Genomic DNA, 24,157 nt, shown 5'->3' on the forward strand with positions numbered 1-24,157 from the left:
ATGGCAGGTTTTGTTTTCATAACTCCAGATTTATACTTTGATAATAAAAATCCTATAATAATACAATTAGATTTTGTTGTTGTGTGAGCTTAGCTACGGGACAATCCCCCCAAAGGAAAACACCTGAACACACCATCCCCCTTGAATTATTTTTACAAATCTATCTGTCTGTCTGTCTATCATTCCGTCCGTCCATCCATCCATAATAAATCCTATTGATTAAAATCACATCCTCCTTGAATTGTTTTTACATAACCATCCATCCATCCTGGACAACATTGGCATATCAATATTTGCTATACTATGCTATGTTTTTATGTGCATACGGAGTGTAAAATCAAATACACTCCGTATGCACATAAAATTGATATTTATTTATTCTGAAGCTCTACTGATATAACAATTCATTTTGCAAACATTATTTTTAATTGAAACATGCACTTACTTTAGAAACTCTAATATGAACGTATCATAAAAATCTTAGACCACCTGCTTGAGGGAAAATAATTAAAACAAACCCCTTTAACTTCTTGGTCTGAATGCTATGTTTTAAAACTTTATTTATCTATGATGCTTCTGATGTGAAAACTGTTGTGAATAGATCAGTGCTGCCTAAAGCAAATGTTATAAAAAAAATAAAAATATATATATATATTTTATGCTTTTAGAACAAAACTGATGTCTTTAGTGTTTTAATCAGTTACTTTTGAGGTTCTTTATATGGGACCATACAGCCAAAAATTATCTTCTTAATTTTAAGAGTTTAAAAGCATAAAGTAAGCTCAATAGGTTTTAAAAGTGCTTTATTGTATCTCCGTCAAACAGTTATCATAAGTGAAGATTTTGGGAGTTCAGGTGACTGAAGTCTCTGAGCTGTGAGTTTAAATATCAAACCTATGTGTTGCGGTAAGACAGAAAAAGGAGTCACAGACACACGATAGAGATACAGAACACGTTGGTGTTTTTATTTGAGCCTTGACTGGCAGTAATACTGAAAAACGTCAACTTAGAACAGATGGTGGTAACCCACGGCTTGCCTTTTTTTTCTTTTTTCCATAAGAGTACAGTAACTCCTGCTTTTATTGTGGCATGAATAACATCAATAAAAGAGAGAAAGAAATATACAACTTATATTACACTGTGTTATGAACAAAATATAAATCTATAACTCTATGCTATATTTACATAATCATCTTTCTCGATTTTCAAGTTGAGATGGTATAGGATAAGTTTCTAAGTACTTTTCGTTTGTTGCCGTTGTTTTGAGCTCCACACGTGACTTTGATTGTCTTATCTATTATTGTTTGTAATACAGGTCGCCATCATTATTGTCGTAAGAAAATGCATCACCTATGTGTTCATAAAAACCATGAGGTTACCATGTGACCCTGTATGTTAATCCAGACTTCTTCCAGCATTCGTGCCTTTATTTGATTGATATGATTGGGGTTAATACATGTGAAGAAACGGTCATCAGATGGCTGCTATTTCGTGATTATCAGACGAGGCGTTATTGTGACTATTAAGAGTTTGATTGACAGGGAGACAAAGTGTGGAGCTAAAACAATACAAGAATCAGATAGGAACATCTAATATGGCCATTCACTGGAGCTTCACTGGATCAGATCATGAATAAAAATGGTCATGTCTTTCTTAAAGGAACAGTTCACCTAAAAATATTTTTTTGCTGTTGTTTATTAACAGCAGTATTTGTGTCATTTCTTTTGTATACTTTATGACAAAACTGAGCAGCTCAACCTGTTGGGAATAATATAAATTTTGATTTTGGAACTATCCATTTAACTGATACTGTAACCATGAACTGTACTGAGTAGGTACACTGTAAAAAAAGATTTGTTGTTTCAACTTAAAAAAGTAAAATTAAAATTTTGAGTTAATTTTAGTAAAAAAAATTAACTTATATTTTTTATAAAGTTGAATTACCTCAAAATTTTAAGGCAGCACAAACATTTTCTTTTTTAAGTTGAAACAACAAATGTTTTTTTTTTTACAGTGTACTCGGGTTATATCTGTCCAAACCAATGATGTTCCAATGAATCATAAAAGGATAAAAAAAATCTTAGTAAACAAGATCCACGTTCCTCCTGTTCAATAACAATTGGGATTATAATATAGCAGTTTTCTTTATCTTCAGTAAAAGAGAATTAAACAGATAGGAAACTTCACATTGTACATAAACCATTACAAATAAAAATATCATGTTCTTCTTATTTTTTTCTCCGAGCATCCAGAGTCCTAGTGCTTTAAGAAATGTGTTTGGAGTTCATGAACGATGCACGGACCAGAAAAGAAAAGATAAAAAAAGAGAAATATCTCTTTTTCCTTCATGTCAGCAGTTCACCGTGACCATTTCTCAGCGATATACCAGCGTCCGGAACAGGATTAATCAGACAAAACAAAACAAATAAAAAAAGCAAAACAAACCAAATATCGAACATAATAATTAGATCTAAACAACTACCCAGCTAAATATAATGCTTCGTCAAGCGCAGTTTCCTTACGATCATAAAAAAAATCCAATGGGATGAAAATAATAAATTATACTGTACATAACTTACTAAACTTAGGAAATGCTGCCTATACTTATAATTATTGTTAATAATATTATTACACTAGAGGCAGTTTGAATGAAAATAAAATACAGTATTTGCAAATACAAACTAAAACATAGACATGCAGAGTCTGTAATGGACCCTCCCGACCTCAACAGCAGAGTGACGATGACATGGAGGCAAAACACAAGTAAAAACCATTGTTACGGACGGGGTGGTGCCCCGATCGAACCAAATAAACTAGTCGTGGACGATCACGCGAAATGCGGTCGGTCATCAGAGGGTAAATCACTTTGCTAGCACTGCAGGTGTCAGAGTACCTTAAACAAGTTTTACGAAAATCTCAAGAGTGAAGTTGAAATGTAAAGTATAGATTTTTGTGCTATCTATACAGAGAGAGAGAGTCTGGCTGCACTTCACTAAACAGCTTGTGTTTCTCTCTCATCCAGCTGCCGTTCATGCCCACACCAGGCCAGAGAGATGCTGGCATAGTAGTTAGAGTTAGGGCAGCCGTCAATCAATTGCCGTCGCCGTGCCAACAGGTGCTGTTAGATGGAGTGGGTCAGTCAGAGCCACACAGAGCCCAGATGACTGATGGCACGACTTTGACATTCGTCCGCAGAGATAAACAGAGTGATAGATGGAGAAGTGAAGGAAATAAAAAGGGCCCAACACAAACCCCTGCGGTGGATGAGAGATATATTAAGGGGCGCTGATTGAAACACTCTGTTGTGGAGAAACCTGGTTTCTCTCAGTGGCTGGGAGCTTTCCTTTGTAAACACGGCTCTGAGCGTCGGGGCTTGTGGGAAGGATGGAGTGAAGTCCTACACAGAAAATCTATTCTCCTCCTTCAATACGCTATTCAAGCGTAAACTCTCTTTTTTCTCACCATCTCGTTTTTCTTTTTGGAATGAGATACAATGATCGGTGTACCAAGCAATGACAAGTAAAGATTGTTTTTTGGGAAACAATGAGAAAGATAAGTGAAGGAATGACCAAACAAATGAACAAAGGAGGGAACAACAAAGAGGACGAACAGCGTGAGAATGACACTGCAAAAAATGACTTTCTTACTTAGTATTTTTGTCTCGTTTTTAATACAAATATCTATACATTTTTAAATCAAGATGTATTTTCTTGATGAGCATAATGACCTAAGAAAACAAGTCTAGTTTTTAGACAAGAAATATACAATTTAAGTAAATTTGTGCTTAAAACAAAGCAAAAAAAAAAAAATTTTGTCTAAAAACTAGACTTTTTTATTTTCTTTTGATTTGCTCATCAAGAAAATGCATCTTAATTTAAGAATTTTTTGATATTTGTACTGAAAACAAGACAAAAATACGAAGTAAACATATAATTTTTTGCAGTGAAAGAACTAAACGAAAAAAAAAAAACAGAATAAAGAGAGAGATTTCGTGTTCCTAATGCAGTGTCATTTAAAGTTTGGATCGTTTCCCACTGATCTGCCTGCTAGCACGAATCATACGTACTGAATATTAACGTTTCGTTTACGTTCACATGACCAGCACATCAACCGTCTAAATGTAATAAAATTAACTTAAAATCTAGCAAAAGGCGCATTCATCCACACACAAAGAAATCTGCACACATACAGGCTCAAGGCTTTGACTCTCCACAATAACCATCGTCACATCACAAAGTTTGTGCTTTCTCATAAAGTTTGTCTCCACACCTGAGAGAGACGTCCACGTCTGAATTTTCCAGAGAAGGGAAGGAACCGAAAAAGCGTATTGATACGAAAAGATGCGAGGAAGGAGGGATTGTCTGTCATCCAGCGTTATCCAGACTCCTGAGTGAAGGGACTTGAATCCTCCCTTCCATCCTTTCATTCGATTAACAAAAAAATAAGACATTGTCGACTGTGAGGACACGGGCGTGAGTGTGACCGAAAGGGAGAGCACGATGCGAAAACTGTAAATGTTTGTCGACGCTCCTGATCGGGTGCTCTTTTACGGTGAAGAAGAAAATAAACGTCTTTTTCTCTATTAAAACTGTAGCACAAAAACAACAAAATCACATTCACAAGCCACTTGTTGGCACTGTGTACCTGAGTGAGAATATTATAGAACCAAGAAGAAAGCTGTTTAAAAGTGTCTCTTTAGAAACAAACAGGTCCACCATTTTAAAGTGTCTATGACAGGTCAACTGACAGGTCTCTGTTTTAATAATAAACGTTTCCTCGTAGCTTACTCGTGTTTGAACTTGCCTCAGTGGGAACAAGTCAAGGCAAGTGTTACGCATCCTCTACAAGTACAAGACCCTCCTTTCCTTGTAACAGTCACATTGATTGACAGGTCCTGTGCTATCGAGACTCCTGTGGGAGGGGCTTGGCTCTGGAGGAGTGGATGGGGGCGGAATTAAAGTTTGCTTGCGTGAGATGCCAGGTGACCGGTGAGATGGCTGTGATGGACGGGTTTAGTGAGCGATGTGATTTTCGCTGTCACTGCCGTAGTCTCCTTCGTCGTCTTCGTAGTCGAAGTCGTCATAGGCGTCGCCGTTGCCGTCGTCCATTCTGAGATCCTCCTCCTTCACGCGGGGTCCCTCCCGTTTGTGGGCGCTGAGGTAAGAGGCCTGGCTGGTGGGCGGGGCTGGTTCAGGGCTACTGGACATACTCGAGTGCTCGGAGGGCATCTGGGGGGAGGGCATTCCTGCCATTGACAGCGCACCCGGGTATACGACGCCCCCTGAGGACAAGGGCAACTGCGCTTGTTGCCTATAAAAAGAACAACACACATCGTTAGCCATTTTGTACACTATCTCATGGGAATTCATTTAACAAGGTGGTGAATTCGTATGAGTTCGTACGATGAAATTTGTATGTTTTTATATAACCTGCTTTTATTCCAGTGATGCTGGGTTTTAGGGCGGAGTTTAAGGGGTGGGCTATCATTAATGTTTTTATTTTTTACTAATAATCATTTATTTTTGCACTATTAACTTCGTACAAATTCATACAAATTAGCTACCTCGCAAAAAAGTTTCTACTTAATTCTTACACTTATTGCGTCTTTTTAAAAATTTTTAATGTGTCTAAACGAGGTGTAAGGTGATAAGTTGTTTTATCGAAACTCACCCTACGGTAAAGTACTGGCGCATTTCCTGTCTACGATTACGCATAATTGCCTTATATTCACCGATGCGCAGTTTCTTTCCGTCCACCAGGCAGGTGCGTTTGGGTCGTGGTTTGTATTTGTAGTCTGGGTATTTCTCCAGGTGCTGCTTACTAAGACGGGCCTGTTCTTCATAGTATGGCTGCTTTTCCAGGTTGGTCATGGACTTCCAACGAGAACCTGAAAGAACAGCAAGAAATTAGAGAACAAACACACACCTTACGCAGATACACACATTTGATTCATGATTCATTTTTAACCATGGTTCTGTAAATATCATGCTGTTAGACAATGTGAATGATTACAATGGAAACATTTGAAATTGTCTTTAAAGGTGCTCTAAGCGAATTCACACGTTTTAGGCCATAAAACATATTTTTTCATACAGTAAACATCTCCTCACTATTTGCTAGCTGCCTGTCCCCTGAACACACTGTAAAAAATCGCTGTCTCTGTAGAAGGCCCAGGCTTCCCAAACTAAAAACAAAGTGGTCAAACCTACCACCATGGAATACAACAAAGTGGTCAAGCCAATCAATGGCAAAAAGGATTTGGAAGTGGGGGTTGGGCGCGTTCATGACTCGTTCAGAAAGCACGGAAGGGAGGGGGAGGAGTTACCTACGCTTCGTTTTGTTTGACAACACTTCGAACGTCAACAAGAACGAGAGCGCCTTTAAATTATTATTTTTTTTAAAATAGGAATTTGTACTATAGCACAAGCACGGTTTCTTTGACTTGGGTGTCCATAACACAACAAAAATTTTATGTTTAAGTGAATCAAACTAATAAAAGCTTGTAATGAGCCACTGTGTTCTGTTTCAACCTATCTAGCTGTTTTTAAATGAAGAAACATGTTTTATGTAAATGCCCTCTAAAAATATGTTCAAGTCCTGTTAAATTCTTTAACTATTTCCCTGCCATTGACGAGTTATCTCGTCAATTAAGAGAAAACATTTCCCTGCCAATGACGCTTTCCTCACAAGTTTTTACGGTAATCTGTAATTGCGCTATTATCAACTACATGGCTCTTACCTAATTTATGGAAAAAAAAAAACTAGAGCCAAAACTAATTTAATAACTTTTAAACTCCGTGTATGTTTTGATTATCGTTCTGAATCAGAAAATTCCTTTACAAAAATTTTATTATTTCAGCTTATTGATCAAAAATGAGGATTTTTGAATAAACCTACCCATATTTAACAAGTTATAAAAAAGAGCAAATGAAGATAGGATAAAAAGTTTTTCCCATTTTGTTTGTTTGGTCTGTTCTTTCATTTGATATATTTGAAAATTTTCCTGGAAGGCATTGTGTGAAGTGGAAAGTGCACCAAAAATTAAAATCCTGTCATCATTTACTCACCCTTAACTCTTTCCCCGCCATTGACGAGTTAACTCATCAATTAAGAGAAAATGCTTCCCTGACAATGACGAGTATTTCCGGCAATCCCTAATACCACTATTATCCACCGGGTTGCGATCTTTCACAACTTATAAAACCTGGAAGTATCGCCATAGGGCAAACAGCTGTATGTCCATGTAAGTTTTAAAGATCGCTCTGCATCTGACCTCTATCAAGTCCTTCACAAAAATTGTATTATCTTTAGCTCAAAATTTTGTGTTTTTGAAGAAATCATATTTAAGAGGTGATGAAAAAGAGAACTAATGAAGGTAGAATGAAAGTTTTTTTGTTTGAGAGCAGAAGGTCTGTTCTTTCATTTGATATATTGTATGTTTATTTATTTAAAGAAGAAAATGCTGGCACTTGCTGGCAACTTTTAAAAAAAAACGCTGGCGGAGAAAGGGTTAAATTGTTTTTAAACCCGTGTAAATGCTGAATATAAAGGAAAATATTTTGAAGAATGTTTGTAAACCAGCAGATCTGGGGCACCATTTACTTCCCATAGTAAGAAAAAAATACTATGGAAGTAAATGGTGCCCCAGATCTTTGTGGTTATTTTTCAAAATATCTTCCATTTGTGTTCAGCAGAACAAAGACATTTATACAGTTTTGGAACAACTTGAGGGTGTGTAAATGCTGACAGGACTTAACATTTTTGGTGAACTATCCCTTTGAGATTCCTTACTGTCATTTTACACATATTTTATGCTTACATGCACACACACACACACACACACACATTGTAAATGATTTTAAATAATGCCCTTATTCAGTGCGAGCTGAATTGGCAGGTTGCTCACTTTGCACTAAGAGAGGGTTTTGGTTTGGTCTAATGAGTACCTTTGAGTGGACTTGCTGTCAAACAGATCAGAATAGCGTGTGTCCTCTGCCCTCTTAAACATGCTCGTCGTGCACACATCGGTGACACGCATCATTATTTCAGGTGATAGGGGTTAAGTGGACCGCTAACACACTTCGTGTAATTATAAGCGCTTAACAGGTGTACCTGTGTTGTAATTTCTCATTATAAGGGGCCTACGAACACACTAGCACACGCACGTACTGTAACCACAGCGCTCGCTTTTTCCCAAAAATCCCTAGCAAGAGATGGTACGCTTGGCCCACCGTGCATGTGCATATGTCTGCTTGTGCGAGCCTGTGTTGAATTTACGCAGTCCTACTGTATGTTTAATGGGAAAAAGCTGTCACCACCGGTCCTGACACGCACCCGGAGCTGGAAAGGGGAAACTCCTTCTGTTAACAATTGAGAGAGCGGGGCCTTATTAAAACCAGATTTCCCCGCGTTATAAAACGCTTAGGAGCTCTTTAAAATGTCAAACCCAATCCCAGAGGCAGGGAGAAAATGTCAGACAGACTCGAGTGCTGGTTTAATGCATAATGAATTATATCATCATTGTTGGAGTCGGCCCGCTAGAGAGATTCATTAGGCAGTGGTTACACAATGCATTGTGTGTGTGTGTTGAAAAAGATGAACAGGGGTGGATCCTCTGTATCTACAGCGAAATACACTGTTATTTTCTTAGCCCTGCCCTCATGTATCGCACCAGCCAATTATGGATGAGGAAAACGGAGTGTATTAAATGAACTTGAAACGAGATGTATATTTCTATCACAAGCAAATCTGGTCAGATATGTGGTTAGGTAGATAAACTAGTACTCTCTCTCTTACCAAGGATCTTGCTGATGTTAGAGTTATGCATATCTGGGAAGGCCTGAAGAATCTTTCTCCTCTCGTCTTTAGCCCACACCATAAAGGCGTTCATGGGTCGCTTGATATGCGGTTCGCTGCTGCCACGACCCCGGGCGTCTCTGAATATCCGTGAGTCCGACACGCTGGGGCTTCCTGGAGTGCAGGGAGACATGTATGCGTTACACATATAAAATTGTAATAAACATTGAAACATGGGGGTCAGGATTGTACTTAACGTCAACATAAGGTAGCCTTATGTTGTATGTCCGATTTAAAGGTGCCATTTGTAATAATTGAGGTAAAAGATTTTTAAAAATTTGTTACACGCATCAAAAGAATGAGAAGAAATAAGGGCAAAGATGTCATTAAAAAAATGACAAGGTATAGGGCTGCAGAAATATCAATCTGAATTAGCATGCTAAATTACTAGCTACAGCCCGACTGGTGTTGTAATACCAGTTTCGACCATGGGAGGCGGTATGCGGGCCACGCACATAACCGCCAGCCAAACTGCAATACACGAATAAGTGGGAGTACAGCCCTACCGCTGCGTCCGAAAACTAAGGCAGCTGACTTGTTGATTTAAGATTTATGAATGCAGCTCAGAGAAATGCAATTCGGACAGCCATGGATTCGGACATGCCTTGATGCCTTCCTGCCTTGCAATAGGGGTTTCGGACGTATTTCAGTTCAGGGAAGAGAGCGGAAGAATGGCTAAAGCAAGAGACATTTACCACTACCACAAACATTTGCTGCAGGGAACAACGCGCTCGGAATCACAAATAAAATATGATAAATAAAGTAACCGAACCAGAGTAAATACTGGCACTGCTTTTCATCGCTGGAGACAACTAATGAACATGAACATGAAAGAAATGAGGTTCGACTCCGAAATGACAACTTTTCTTTTCGATTGGTAAGTAAGATGCTGTTAGTATTTCGCTAGAAGTTCACTTATAATAGGCATTGCCATAACCTATGCTCAGCTTGTACATGAACTATGGCTTTGTGCAGTAAATGTGGCTCCATCTGAAAGCAGCTGATGGCGATTCACTTTTAATCAATAAACCGGCTTCACTGACGAGAAGCGCAATGACTATCGCATGCAAATTATTGCGCATCCTTAGCTGTTAACGTTTAATAGTTAACTCTACCCACGGATCCGATCCGGTTTTCACCCGTTATCTACCAAGCTGATGCTAAAATGTAACATTAGCTAAGAAGCTTGAAATGTCTTCGATTATAATGAACACCAAATGGACGCACGAAACGTAGCGGAAAACATTGCAATTTTAATGAGACCGAATGTTTTTTTTGTGACTAATGATAACTTAGTTGCTAATGTAAATCAAACTTGATATATGCTGCTGAATTTGCAGCTGCTAAATTAAAATAGACCAACTCACTTTTCTGGAGGTATACTGCCCCCGTCTGTTTGGCGTGTGGAGTATGAATTGATTTTTTTTGGGGGCGGACATGTTAAATGGTCCCTTTAAACAAGATCTATAAAAAGAAATGTGGGGTGGGATTTTTTAGTTTAGCTAAAGTTAAATTTTGATAAAAGCTTATAAATAACCAGAAATGTGTATTAGGAAAGACAAAACCGAGCAAGCAAAAGCCATTATTTCACCGTCTAGGTTCACTATAGACCCGATATGTGACCACAAAACCAGTCATAAGTTGCACGGGAATATTTGTACCAATGGCCAACAATACATTGTATTGGTCAAAATTATAGATTTTTTTAAAATGCCAAAAATCATTAAGATATTATGTAAAGGTCATGTTCCATGACTATATTGGTCACATTTCAAACATTTATTTATCATTAATTTTATTTATTGCTAAGGATTTTATTTGAACAACTTTAAAGGCGTTTTTCTCAATATTTGGATTTTTTTGCACCCTCAGATTCCAGATGTCAAATATAGTTGCATCTCTGCCAAATATCATCCAATCATAACAAACCATACATCAATGGAAAGCTTATTTATTAAAATGATGTATAAATCTCAATTAAAAAAAACCCTTATGGTCCAGGGTCACATATAGTTTGGCTATGAGTTAGACATCTTTTACATTATCACTGCCTAAATTTAGCCTTGTTTTATCCTAGACGTCTAGGCTATGTTTGAAAGGCTATTAGACATCTTTTAAATGCAAAATTGCTTGTTGGGAGGAGTCGAATTCAATTGCAATTTTAAACAGAATTTTTGGATTAAATAAAAACATTAAGGCCTGGTTTCCAAGACAAGGCTTAAAGGAAAACACCACCGTTTTTTATATTTTACTATGTTCTTACCTCAACTTAGACAAATGAATACATACCTAACTTTTTCAGTACGTGCACTTTTAATCTTTGTACAGTGCGTTGTGAATGTGTTAGCATTTAGCCTAGCCCCAGTCATTCCTTAGGATCCAAACAGTGACGTATTGATAAGCCACCAAACACTTTAATATTTTCCCGAGTGGTTACACGAGTAAGTATGGTGGCACAAAATAAAACTTTTGTTTGGAGCCATAGAAATGAATGGGGCTAGGCTAAATGCTAAAACATTCAAGAAGTGCTGTACAAAGATTAAAAGTGCACGCATTGAAAAAAGATAGGTGTGTATTAATACATATAAGTTGAGGTAAGAACATAGTAAAATATTGAAAAAACGGTGGTGTTTTCCTTTAAGCCTCGTCGCAGACTAAATGCTTTGCTTAACTGAAATCAACTTGCCCTGAAATCATTGTTATTGTTTTGTGTCAAGATACACACCACTAATGTTTTGTCAATAGTCACATATTAATCTAATATCTTAATTAGAACCGGACCTAACTGAGGAATATATGACGGGCAGTAAATGAGCATCTTACCATCAGAATCTCCACTGATGCCAAAGTCCATCATGGCGTGAGTGAACTTACTCTCCTCAGACTGCTTTAACTGCTGGCTGAGGCTTTCGAGGGCAGCTTTTTCCTACAAACACACAACTCGGTTAGATTCATCATACACATTCAACTGCATTATCGCAAATAAACAGACCTATCAAGTGGGAGGAAAAAGACCCATGAGAAAAAAAAATGAAAAGTAAGCTAATGTTTATCTATCATCTACAAGCAGCTTGTAAGCCACCTGCAATCTATTTACACTTTCTCTCTCTAATTCTTTCAAACTCTATCTCTCTCGCCCTGCCCTAAGGTCAGTGCATTAGAGAACGCGAGTGCTCTAGAGATGAGAGCGGGGCTGGACCGCGCAGCCTCCTGGGTATTTATTACACCCAATAAAAAGCAGATTTACTATGCATTTACATGGCTAATGTAGCTGGGCCACATATTTCAACACGACACCCTCTGCTCTCTCTAAACATGCAAAGACCCCATCGCTCCCCCCGGAGTTGCATCTGGGGTTTAATTAGTCAATTAGGCTCCATCCCGAATCCGAGCTACGTTTAAAACACACTCGCAGACACGGTCCTCGCCATTAGAGAGTGACCCGAGCCTTCTGCGTTTCTATAATGAAATGCATTACACCATTTCACATCCATCGAGATTTAATTGTTCAGACTGAGTTAGAGAGTGCAGTTTAAATGAATGTGTAATGGAGACAGAATTTATCCCTGGAGGGACAAAGAGAAAGAGAGAGATGATCAGGTTCGATAATGCGACACAAAAACTACTGCGGCACTGGCCAGATGCTAAAACTTCTTTATCTTATAGGCGATTGACCTTGCTCATCTCCCACAATCCATTTAGCTTACAGTGACACAAAAGGTTTAGGAATGTGGCCCTGTTTGACTGTACCATGAGTTCATGGAAAACAAGCCACGTAGAAGGTTATGAGGAAGATGTTTAAGTTGTGATAGTAGCAGTAATTTATCAAATGATGAATAAAGGCAATGAATTATAACTAAAAATGCACTGATATTAAATTTTTCCAACAATACCGATAGCCGATTATTCAGATTGAGATCTGCTGTTTGGTGGTTATATTCACTTGAATTAACTTAATTCTGAAGATTACATATTCTAAATGTTATTCACTGATATAATGACCATTAACTCATTCCCCGCAAGCCATTTTTTAAAAAGTTCCCTGCTAGCATTTATTGTGGCTTTCACAAAAGTTTTACTTAAAAAAAATCAAAAAAATTATATAAACATACAAATATATATATAAAAAAAGAACAGACCCTTTGCTTTCAAACAAACAAAACGGGAAAAAATATTTATATAAATTGTATATATATTTTTTCTCTGCTTATAAACTCTTAAATGTACAGAGCCCCTAAGGTGACATTGGAGTAAAAAAAATCGTAAGTTTAGTTTCATGTGCTTACGTAAAACTTTTCCAGTGCTCACGCGAAACCTTCATGTGCAGAATTAAAAAAAAAAGTTTAGTTCCACTTGCGCACGTGAAACTATCGCGTGCGCACACGAAACTATCGCGTGCGCACACGAAACTATCGCGTGTGCACATGAAACTGTCGCGCTTAGTTTCGCGTGCGCAAGTGAGTACACAAAACTAAATTTTCTTTTATTTTTTCTCCATGTCCCATTAGGGGCTCCGTATAAATATGAGTATTTTTCTTAAAATATATTTTTTTTTAAATTTGTAAAATAAAAATGAGTAAATAATGTTTTTGTTTCAGTTTTTTTATATAAATTGTGTAATCTAGTGGATAATCGATTGCTGTATTACAGATTAACATAAAACCTCATCAGGAACACTTATTTATGCAAACGTGCGTGCACGATAGTTTCACGTGCGCAGGCGAAACTAAACGCAATAGTTTCACGTGCGCAAGCGATAGTTTCAAGTGAGTACGCAAAACTAAACTTTATTTTATTTTTTCTCCATGTCCCCTTACTCCGTATAAATATGAGTATTTTTCTTAAAAAATAAAAAAATTAAATTTGTAAAATAAAAATGAGTAAATAAGAATTTGTTTCAGTTTTTTTTTATATAAATTGGGTAATCTAGTGGATAATCGATTGCTGTATTACAGATTAACATAAAACCTCATCAGGAACACTTATTTATGCAAACGTGCGTGCGCGATAGTTTCACGTGCGCAGGCGAAACTAAACGCAATAGTTTCACGTGCGCACGCGATAGTTTCAAGTGAGTATGCAAAACTAAACTTTATTTTTTCTCCATGTCCCCTTAGGGGCTCCGTATAAATATGAGTATTTTTCTTAAAAAATAAAAATGTTTACATTTGTAAAATAAAAATGAGTAAATAACGTTTTTTTTTCAGTTTTTTATATAAATTGGGTAATCTAGTGGATAATCGATTGCTGTATTACAGATTGACATAAAACCTCATCAGGAACACTTATTTATGCAAACGTGCGTGCGCGATAGTTTCACGTGCGCAGGCGAAACTAAACGCAATAGTTTCACGTGCGCACGCGATAGTTTCAAGTGAGTATGCAAAACTAAACTTTATTTTTTCTCCATGTCCCCTTAGGGGCTCCGTATAAATATGAGTATTTTTCTTAAAAAATAAAAATGTTTACATTTGTAAAATAAAAATGAGTAAATAACGTTTTTTTTTCAGTTTTTTATATAAATTGGGTAATCTAGTGGATAATCGATTGCTGTATTACAGATTGACATAAAACCTCATCAGGAACACTTATTTATGCAAACGTGCGTGCGCGATAGTTTCACGTGCGCAGGCGAAACTAAACGCAATAGTTTCACGTGCGCACGCGATAGTTTCAAGTGAGTATGCAAAACTAAACTTTATTTTTTCTCCATGTCCCCTTAGGGGCTCCGTATAAATATGAGTATTTTTCTTAAAAAATAAAAATGTTTACATTTGTAAAATAAAAATGAGTAAATAACGTTTTTTTTCAGTTTTTTATATAAATTGGGTAATCTAGTGGATAATCGATTGCTGTATTACAGATTGACATAAAACCTCATCAGGAACACTTATTTATGCAAACGTGCGTGCGCGATAGTTTCACGTGCGCAGGCGAAACTAAACGCAATAGTTTCACGTGCGCACGCGATAGTTTCAAGTGAGTATGCAAAACTAAACTTTATTTTTTCTCCATGTCCCCTTAGGGGCTCCGTATAAATATGAGTATTTTTCTTAAAAAATAAAAATGTTTACATTTGTAAAATAAAAATGAGTAAATAACGTTTTTTTTTCAGTTTTTTATATAAATTGGGTAATCTAGTGGATAATCGATTGCTGTATTACAGATTGACATAAAACCTCATCAGGAACACTTATTTATGCAAACGTGCGTGCGCGATAGTTTCACGTGCGCAGGCGAAACTAAACGCAATAGTTTCACGTGCGCACGCGATAGTTTCAAGTGAGTATGCAAAACTAAACTTTATTTTTTCTCCATGTCCCCTTAGGGGCTCCGTATAAATATGAGTATTTTTCTTAAAAAATAAAAATGTTTACATTTGTAAAATAAAAATGAGTAAATAACGTTTTTTTTTTTCAGTTTTTTATATAAATTGGGTAATCTAGTGGATAATCGATTGCTGTATTACAGATTGACATAAAACCTCATCAGGAACACTTATTTATGCAAACGTGCGTGCGCGATAGTTTCACGTGCGCAGGCGAAACTAAACGTAATAGTTTCACGTGCGCACGCGATAGTTTCAAGTGAGTACGCAAAACTAAACTTTATTTTATTTGTTCTCCATGTCCCCTTAGGGGCTCCGTATAAATATGAGTATTTTTCTTAAAAAAAAAAAAATTTGTAAAATAAAAATGAGTAAATAACGTTTTTATTTCAGTTTTTTATATAAATTGGGTAATCTAGTGGATAATCAATTGCGGTATTACAGATTAACATAAAACCTCCTCAGGAACACTTATTTATGCTAATGTTTTCAATGGTTGGGAAAGAGTTAATATGGAACATTAAACTAGTGATGTTTTTCGTTACATTTTCTATACACAGAGCTCAAATTCATTGCATTTTCCTGTTCTCTTTTGTTGGATAGGAAATATCGGCCATGATTATCAGCTGTTTTTAAACTATTGGCCGATAGCCAGTAATGTGAAAAATTGCTTTTATTGACCAATAGCAATTATTGACCAATGTATTGGTGCATCTATAGTTATAACCGCTCTATCCAAATGCATGGTGTGGACTTTTTGTCGATGAATGTAGTTTTGACGTTTTTAAGTGACACTATAAAGTATGCCAAATTCTGTTAGTGTACTGTACCATGCACAACCTAGCAACCTATAAAGTTTTAGTTTTCAATAGTGAAATGATATATTGTGCAGCCTGAATTTGATTTTGGGGTGTTTCGTTATTCAAATAATAAGGGGTTTAAACAAAATGCACATGCAAATAAAAAATGTATCAAGTGGGCGTAATTTATTCTTAGTGATTTTCCTCTGAAGTGTTGCATTTCCTTCCTTATGTGCGAAAATGACCTTAATGTTTACTTCCTGTCAGATAGAGATCAATGATAACTCTCTCTTTTACTCTCTCTTTTACTTTACTCTCCTCTCTACAGTCTCTCTCACGTTGACTGTAATCCACCCCTTTTTCCAGCTTTAATCAAAAATAACCTTTCTAGACCCTACATATGTGAAGAAATGCACCACAGAGGAGAAAAGCGGGTGTGAATGCGTAAAGCTGTGGTCAGTAAAAGCAGCTGATCTGTTGTAAATCATAATAAGGATATAGTGCTTGGGAAAATGTGGATTATTTCTAATGCACCTTCATTAACCTAGTAGCAATGAGCACAGACGCTAAGCGCTAAAAACACAGCTTATGTGTGAATTTGTGTGTTAAACTGTACCCAAAGTGATCAACGTTGCTCATATAAATGCTTTTTGTTTAGTCAATACGAAATTTTGTTTGCAACCTATTTTACAAGTAATGTAAACGAATTTCCTAGACATTCCATGAGGACAAAATGTTTCCGATTTGATTTATTCTTTGATATGAAGATATCTTTAAAATATAATCTAAATAAATCATACTGATGAATCGTTCACAATAATACATGTATTACATGAAAATGGTTAAACTCCGCACCTGGCTCTGTTGATACGAGTTTACACACAAAGGTTTACCAAATAAAGTGTTTCTGCACTAAGGTAAGCAGACACACATGTGTATATACAAACATCTTCCTCTGCTCATATGAACAATCACACCGTTAAATGTGGAAACTGCCTATAATTTATTGCTTGTTTATCGATGTGCCTGGCATTTTGAAGCATTCGGATGCAAATACTACGAAAAGCGAGCATGTTTAATATCTATGGTCGAAAGTGTTTCCTCTGCTTGTCGCTTGGACCAGCTGATTCCAGTGTATTTAGCAAACAACTCCAGTTTAGTCACACGGCCGAGTCGCTTCACATTAGCATCAACTATGCCGTTAGAAATTAGCGTCCCGTTCGCTGCACCCTGCCTGCCTTCCAGACACAGCCACCATGTTCAACAATAAGAAAATGCTTAGATCTTAGTCACCTGCACTGTTCATTTTAACAACTAGACCTTAACAAAACCTTAAAAAAAACTATTGAGGCAGTGGTCTATGAATGAGAATATAAACAAACCTTCTCTGAGCGCCCGTTGTTGAGACTCAGGCTATTGACTGCCGCCACTTTGGCGTCGAGAACTTGCTGCTCTCTCTTTAGCTGCTCCTTCATCTGTCGAGCCTCCTGGAAGGCTTTGGTCACGGCCTCGTGGTCGTTCAGGTAGCCACCAGAGGTGATGGATGACAACAGGTCTGAAGGGACAACAGGTAGACTGAATTAAAGATGGCACAGGTGTGTAGCTTTCAAACAACGACCAGGTAAACGATAGTTAGCACGCGCATGTTTTGATTAAACAGATGGACTTAAAGTGAAGCCATCCTGCACTAAAACATTGCTGGTCCGCGGGGCGTAAGACATTAGCATTTAGCATGCTGTCTATCTGCATTTGGCGTTAGTGTTACCGTACACACACACACATACTGACCGCTTGACTGTCACCTCTCTGACTCAGCCTGCTTACGGCTCTTAACATTTATTCACAGCAAAAAGAAGAAAAAAATAAACGGGGTGGAGAAATGTTGACTTTTCTTCAAGCCATACACATAATGTGATCATGTGGGAAAGGTGAACGTGAGATCGGCTTCTTATTTACAGAGCAAATGTCAAATCAGATCCTCACAGCTGACACACACACACATGCGGGGAAAGAAATCCAAAAAACAGATGCTCTAAAGCCAAATGAAAACCTCTCAAATCTGCATTTTTACATTTAGCGCATGTAAATCTTAAAAGTGAGAAAAAAGGCAGAGATTACTTATATTAAAGCCATAAGCGGCCTAATTTGAACCATTCTGCAACATCTGCCCATATCAAAGATGATTCTGAACATCTTTTCCGGCTATTATTTGTGTTATTCTCAGCAGCTTAAATGTCCAAGCCGCATCTGTTGGCTAGCACCCGCGCGTGTGCATTATCTAGTCAAGACAGATCTAACAAAGAGCTGCGCTAGATTATGAGCCTTTATCTGACCTAATCCGTCCGCTAATGCAGGATAGGATGGATTAAACGCTTCAATTGAAATGATGTACGAGGGGAACTTTTTTAAAAGTCATATCTGGGAAATCTGTTCGAGTGGCCACAGGTCACGGGGTTGTTGGGAGTCAATGCACTTCCTGACAGTTGATTAAATCGGGGTCAAAAAACGTCCACAGCATAAACCGAGAACTGACCCTTCTATAGCGAGTTATGAGATGTTTTAAGCACTCGTTCATTAATGAAGGAATGGTTATCAGATCATGAACCCAAACAAATAAAATTCCCAGACTATAATATTCATCACTCTGGGTATCAGCTGATGTGTGTAATTTTTCTTTAACTTTAAAAGACTTGTATTATTTTTTTGTTAAATACAAGAATGCCACGTGTGAGTAGGTTTTCCCAAAGAGTGAGTCTGGGCCGAGGCAGAAAAAAGTATTCAGGAAACAATTTGAAATCATAAGTTTTGCATTTCTGGGATTCGTATGGCAGAGAAAAGCCCTTGACAGTCTATCTCTGTAGTGACAGTAGTTGCGCAATTTTGCATTATTTTCTAAATGTCCACAAAAAACTATTGCGAAATTACAGGGTTTCCATTAACTGATGTTGTGCGTTGATGTTGTCATAACAAAAAATGGCGAAAGGGTGTGTTTGACTTCATATGGTACTGCGCAGACCATTGGGTGCATTTTAAATCCGCTATTTCAATTTGCGTAATTAGGCTAGTGACCTGAAGAGAAAGAGATGGAAAGTGGGCACATTTGGTTGAGCATGCTGGGAAGTTTCAGGACTATCAAGATCAAAGAGATAAGAAGCAAAGAGAGCACCAAAAAGGGTGTACGAAAGTTTTTATATGCATACATGTTCGGGTAAACTCACAAGTGCATATACACACCTACAGACAACATTTAAATGATGCTCTGATGCTTTGAAAATTGCACAAGGTTTTACATCCTGACCCCTTAAAAGATGCGTGCCAGATGGAATAATCACAGGAACATACGGCACTCTCAAACTTAATGATCTAAAACCTTCGCTTCGAATCCTTAGTTCAGAAAGGATTCAAGAGGAAAAACTTTCCTCTCTAATCCATTTTTCCGAACAAAAAACATCTGGGCGGCAAATCCACTAATCTGCTATTAAAGCCCAGGATTTGTTGAAAAACACTGCGATTACAGGGAAGTAGTCTGAAATGGCTAACTGGTAGGGTGGAGGGGAGAGTAAATATTGCGTTATTGTGTTATTAATGCGTGTTGTTTGTGCTGTGGGTGGTAACAGAGTTGTATAAGAGGCTTGTCTAATCTCGGCGGCTGTCACGAAGGCTTGCGTTTCTCTATTCAACGCCTCTAAACAACAGAAATAAATGCAGCTAAACCTTACCGTCTCTGTCTTGTGCTCTCGCTCCCTTTCGCTTCTAAGCGCAGCTGTTTAACAAGCTCTCCCCCACCATTTAGACTAATAAATGTTTGACAATGTGCCCTTCAGGCGAAATTAAATTCTACAAACCTAAAAATGTAACATCAATTACCGCCTTCTACAAGAGCCTCTGCCAGCCAATAACATATCGAGGGAGTAGGAAATGCTCTTGAGAAATATGTTCAGGGCAATATGTAATAACATCAAGCCTTTTATGTGCTGATTTCTGTGTGTTTATTGAATTGTAATGAACTGGAGAGGTGCGCTTACCTATGGAGCTGAGTCTGGACGGCGGTCCTCCGATACTGGAGGGGGCGCTGTTCTTCAGGGATCCGGGGCCCAGCTTCAGGGCGGGGACCTGTGGGGAAGCGGGGGAGGTGGGTGACTTGCTCTCGGATGCCTTAGGCTTGGACGACAGATTCAAGGGCTGTGCGCCCTCGTCCTGCAAAACAGCAACACGTTTGGCCCGGTGTGATTTTTTTCTCCTTAGAGACTTGGGACCCAGTCAAAACTCCCAGCTGGGGTCAGATCGGCTGACCGCAGACCAGGGATAACGAAATGCAGCAAATTCAGCCAGGCCACAAGAAATAGTAGAGCAGTTGTGTTTGCACAACTTGCGGATATCAAGATTGGACTGACGTCGCGCATAGCCGTGGCGCGATTAGCATGCAGCACACCCATGCTCAAACAAACAAGAGAACAGGGACAAAGCGGGCATACCACGATATAAAAACATGCGCGAAAAAAGCGATAAGATTCACACACAATCAACCAAACATGTTGCACGTTACAAAAAAGCATGCACATACAAACAAGCACAGTATACCATGAATATAAGCCACAGATTATGCTCTTGTGGCACAAAATAAGTTCACAGATGTCTTGTTTTGATCATTATCAAAAAACACCCCCTCTTTTCTGCAAGTTACCAGGGGTGGAAGTTTGTGACCATGTGGACGTCCATCCATATGGTGCAAATGATAACATAATTCGCTACCCAGATATCAACACCGCTGACAATGTAATCACATCAGAGAAGGCACCCTGCGCACACCACACGGACCAATTAAATCTCAGAGCAACAGATGCGGCCCCGCCCCAAGCATCATTAAGGCCCAATTGCCACCAAGGCTTCTCCATCCTCACCTCTGTTTAAATGAGAAAATGTGGCACCAGATTTGCAACAAAAGCATGTGGGCATGCAGGCAGGCCTCCAGGTTGAAATGACCCCGCCAGCCCTCATCCACACCACAGCTGTCAATCATCCTCGCCTGGCACAACGAGTCTCAGGTCACCATTGTGCTCTCGCAGTGATGGGATCTCATTTGTGTTAACATGGGGAGTGTGGCATCTGTACGGACACCTGTTTCTAGAGACTTGCCGTCTGTCACGAATTGCCAGAAATGCGAAGCATTTGCAGCAGCCCTTGAACAGCAGCAGACACTGATACACGAATGGCCATCGTTCATCGTTTCTTGTCCACATTTGTCATATTCCTACATCTACAGAGCTGCCTGTATAGTCAGAACATATACATCCTACAGTATATACTACATGCAATCCCATAATGCACTGTGACGAGCTCAGTTAAAAAAAAAGGTTACAGTGAGAGAAAAGTTTACTATAAACGAATTTCATTCATTTCAAGCTGATGCTTATGGGCTTATTGGTTTATTACACCATTTAACATTCAGTCACTAATAAGATTGCTTTGAGGTTGGACGCTGCCTATGTAGTCAACAAGGTATTCTACTATGTTTTGGAAGGAAGCTTCCGAGGTCTGTTGAGCTTGATTAAGACCTTTCCTTACCACCCATGCTGTGATGGGCCATAACAGGATTGTCCTCATTAGTGCTCTTCTCAAATGGAAGGGCAACCAGTGGGATGTGGACCCTGTTATGAGGAAGGCACACAAAAGACACTAAGATCCAATTCAGGAGAATCCCGTGAAATGGCCCACATTGTGTCTGGTGCAGCGACACTGAATTAAAGAAGAAAACTGAATATTTATGACAGCTAATGCCTGCCTGCCTTCCTGATGGTGGATTGTTCTCCAAGAAGCAAATCCTGGAGTGGGACGTTAGCCAATGCGAATGAAGCCGGTGAAAGATGAACTAATAGAGACTGGCAAAGTCATTCGTGAGGAGGGAAGGTCTGCTGTAGGACCTGTCATACGTGATACTAAGACCAAGGTGGAATGTGCTTAAACTTCATATGAAATGACATGGGTCACTAACAAAGGTTGTGGTTTGCTTTGCAGCCTACATCAATAATGTCAGACTTAAAAATACAGAAGGCCTAGACGTCAAGGTCGAAGTCCACTTAGAAGCTCACATGAAGTGGCACCTTCAAGGTTGAAAGAAGGAAAAACCCGAAGTCAAGTTTGAGTAAAGTATTGAATATATGTGAAGGTCTGAGTAGGTCAAGGTTTGAAAAGCGTGACAGAGTGGGTAGTTGATGCACCTCAGAGGACTTCCCCCAGGGTAAAGCACTTAAGCCCTGTATGCCTCAGTCCAACCAGCTGTCTTACACAGGGCACACTTCTCAAAATGAGAGACAGAGCGGCAACTGCCCCAGGACAGCAACCCTGAAAAATACATGGTGTCCCCGACCCAACGGCAACAACTCTCAGACAACAGAGAGAGAGCTGTGATTGAGAGAATTTTTTTAAGAGAGAGAGAGAGAGAGAGAGACCGAGAGAGAGACAAAGAGAGAAGCAATTTTCTTATGGCTTAGTCACTGTGGAGGCCTGGCAGGTGCAGGCCGCACTGCCAATTATCGGTATTAACTCCATTGCTCTTCTTTCTCTCTGTGGAACTGGTCATGTGACAAAAAAAGGATAAATGTTTGAGGAACAGGGGCCTTCATTACCCTCTGACTCAAAGACCTGCAGGGGGGCCCGAGCCAATCGATGGTTACCATTAGCTCTTGGTCTTTCCATCAGAGAGATGAAGAGACCGAAGGTGGAGATATATCTACACTAAAGCTCTTCCTCTATTCAACAGGGATGTGGATTGAGCTCCAGGTCTTTCCCATATCCAAACAGGCATCGACCCTCATCTGTGGCTTATGGCCGGAAAGGGAATGGGCAACAGGCCTTCACACATGTTTATCCAGATCTGGCCGCCCCATGGTCCAGCTATTGTACTGCTGAGCAGGACAGAATGGGCTTGGAGGGGCGTCCGGCCGTCTAAAATGACCAGCCCAGCAGGAGGGAAAAGAGGCCAAGCAGTCTGCTTTTATTTCTGCCCTGCCTGATATTCATAGAGTTTTATTTCTGCTCAGATAGCCACGGCCTCCTGCGGCCTCACTGGCCGAAGGGAAAGATGCTCAAAGCCCTAAAGCGCAAAGCAGATTCCAGGTTGAAGAACCGAGGCCAGCATCAGGCGAAATGCAACAATGCACCAAGACATATAGAAAGGAGTTATGGGTAATCAATCAAAACTACATACAAAGACTATTAGCTCTGGATGGTACATGCATGCGGTTTTCCGCACACCCAAACACACACACACACACACACTTGGATAACTGCAAACACACATACCTTGGGCTTTGGTGGTGGGGTGCTTCTGTTTTTCTCGCTATGGCCACTGGTGGGCGAAAGTGTGCCGGTTGCCAGGTTGCCCTGAGGCATTGTGCTGTGTTTGGCCCCTGGAGACACCTGCATGGCAGCCAACTGAGCCGCATACAACTGCTGCTCAGAGACAGAGAGAAAGGAGAGAGAGTAAGAATGCATGAATAAGAAAGAAAGGCACATGAATAAATGAATACACAGAACGCACAAACAACGAAGATTCAAGACGCAGGCTAAAAAGCTGGTTAGGCCATTAGTGGAAAGGGCCAAAGCTTGTTTATGTGTTAGGGGACAGAGCTGTCACTTTAACCTCCACCATTTATTCTCAAGGGGCTACGCTAACAGATAGCAGACGAGTGAGTGAGACGTCTCCCCGCCAAGGCGCATCCTGGGAAAAATACACTCACCATGACACTCAAATTCAGTAAGGAAGGAAACGAGTGACTCTCAAGGTGAAAAACTTACAAACGTGTTTATGTAAAGAGAGAAGTCGCGAAACAAACTCGGGACCCCCGTCGCTTCTTTAAGTCCTGTTTCAGAATGCGCACCAGGACAAAAGAGCCGAGGGAATGGACTTTTTAAACTTGCAAAAATATCTGCCAGTGTGACTCAATAAAATATCCAACAAAGTGCGATTTGACAAAACAACACATACGACTCTTTTCCTCTTTGTGCTTACTTTGTTTAATCATTTAATAATTATCAGCTGGATAATCATGCCAGATTGGCTGACTAACAGGGTAAAGTTTTTTTTTTATATATATATATAGCAATCCTATTTCAATACTGTATACAGTATATAGCCTATTTTAGATGCCGTCAAGTGCTTTTTGACACAGAC

At 39.0% G+C, this 24,157-nt stretch overlaps 1 protein-coding gene across 11 annotated transcripts in view; it reads right to left on the bottom strand.

Annotated features, from left to right (window-relative positions):
• Positions 1-938: 938 nt before the first annotated feature.
• sox5 (SRY-box transcription factor 5) overlaps positions 939-24,157 on the bottom strand; it is a 291,386-nt gene continuing 268,167 nt past the window's right edge. For 9 of the 11 annotated variants that reach the window (XM_065268644.2, XM_065268643.2, XM_065268647.2 and 6 more), the window contains 7 exons: positions 23,287-23,436; positions 20,010-20,181; positions 17,367-17,539; positions 11,680-11,782; positions 8,797-8,970; positions 5,671-5,887; positions 939-5,310 (listed from right to left, as the gene is read on the bottom strand). In XM_065268644.2, the coding sequence (XP_065124716.1) occupies positions 5,013-5,310; positions 5,671-5,887; positions 8,797-8,970; positions 11,680-11,782; positions 17,367-17,539; positions 20,010-20,181; positions 23,287-23,436 (1,287 nt within the window). In that variant the 3' untranslated portion in view covers positions 939-5,012. The remainder of the gene's footprint in view (positions 5,311-5,670; positions 5,888-8,796; positions 8,971-11,679; positions 11,783-17,366; positions 17,540-20,009; positions 20,182-23,286; positions 23,437-24,157) is intronic. The other 2 variants (XM_065268653.2, XM_065268649.2) reach the window with 2 other exon arrangements.

The sequence above is a fragment of the Paramisgurnus dabryanus genome, chromosome 1 (assembly GCF_030506205.2).
Source record: "Paramisgurnus dabryanus chromosome 1, PD_genome_1.1, whole genome shotgun sequence".
Taxonomy (NCBI): Eukaryota; Metazoa; Chordata; class Actinopteri; order Cypriniformes; family Cobitidae; genus Paramisgurnus; species Paramisgurnus dabryanus.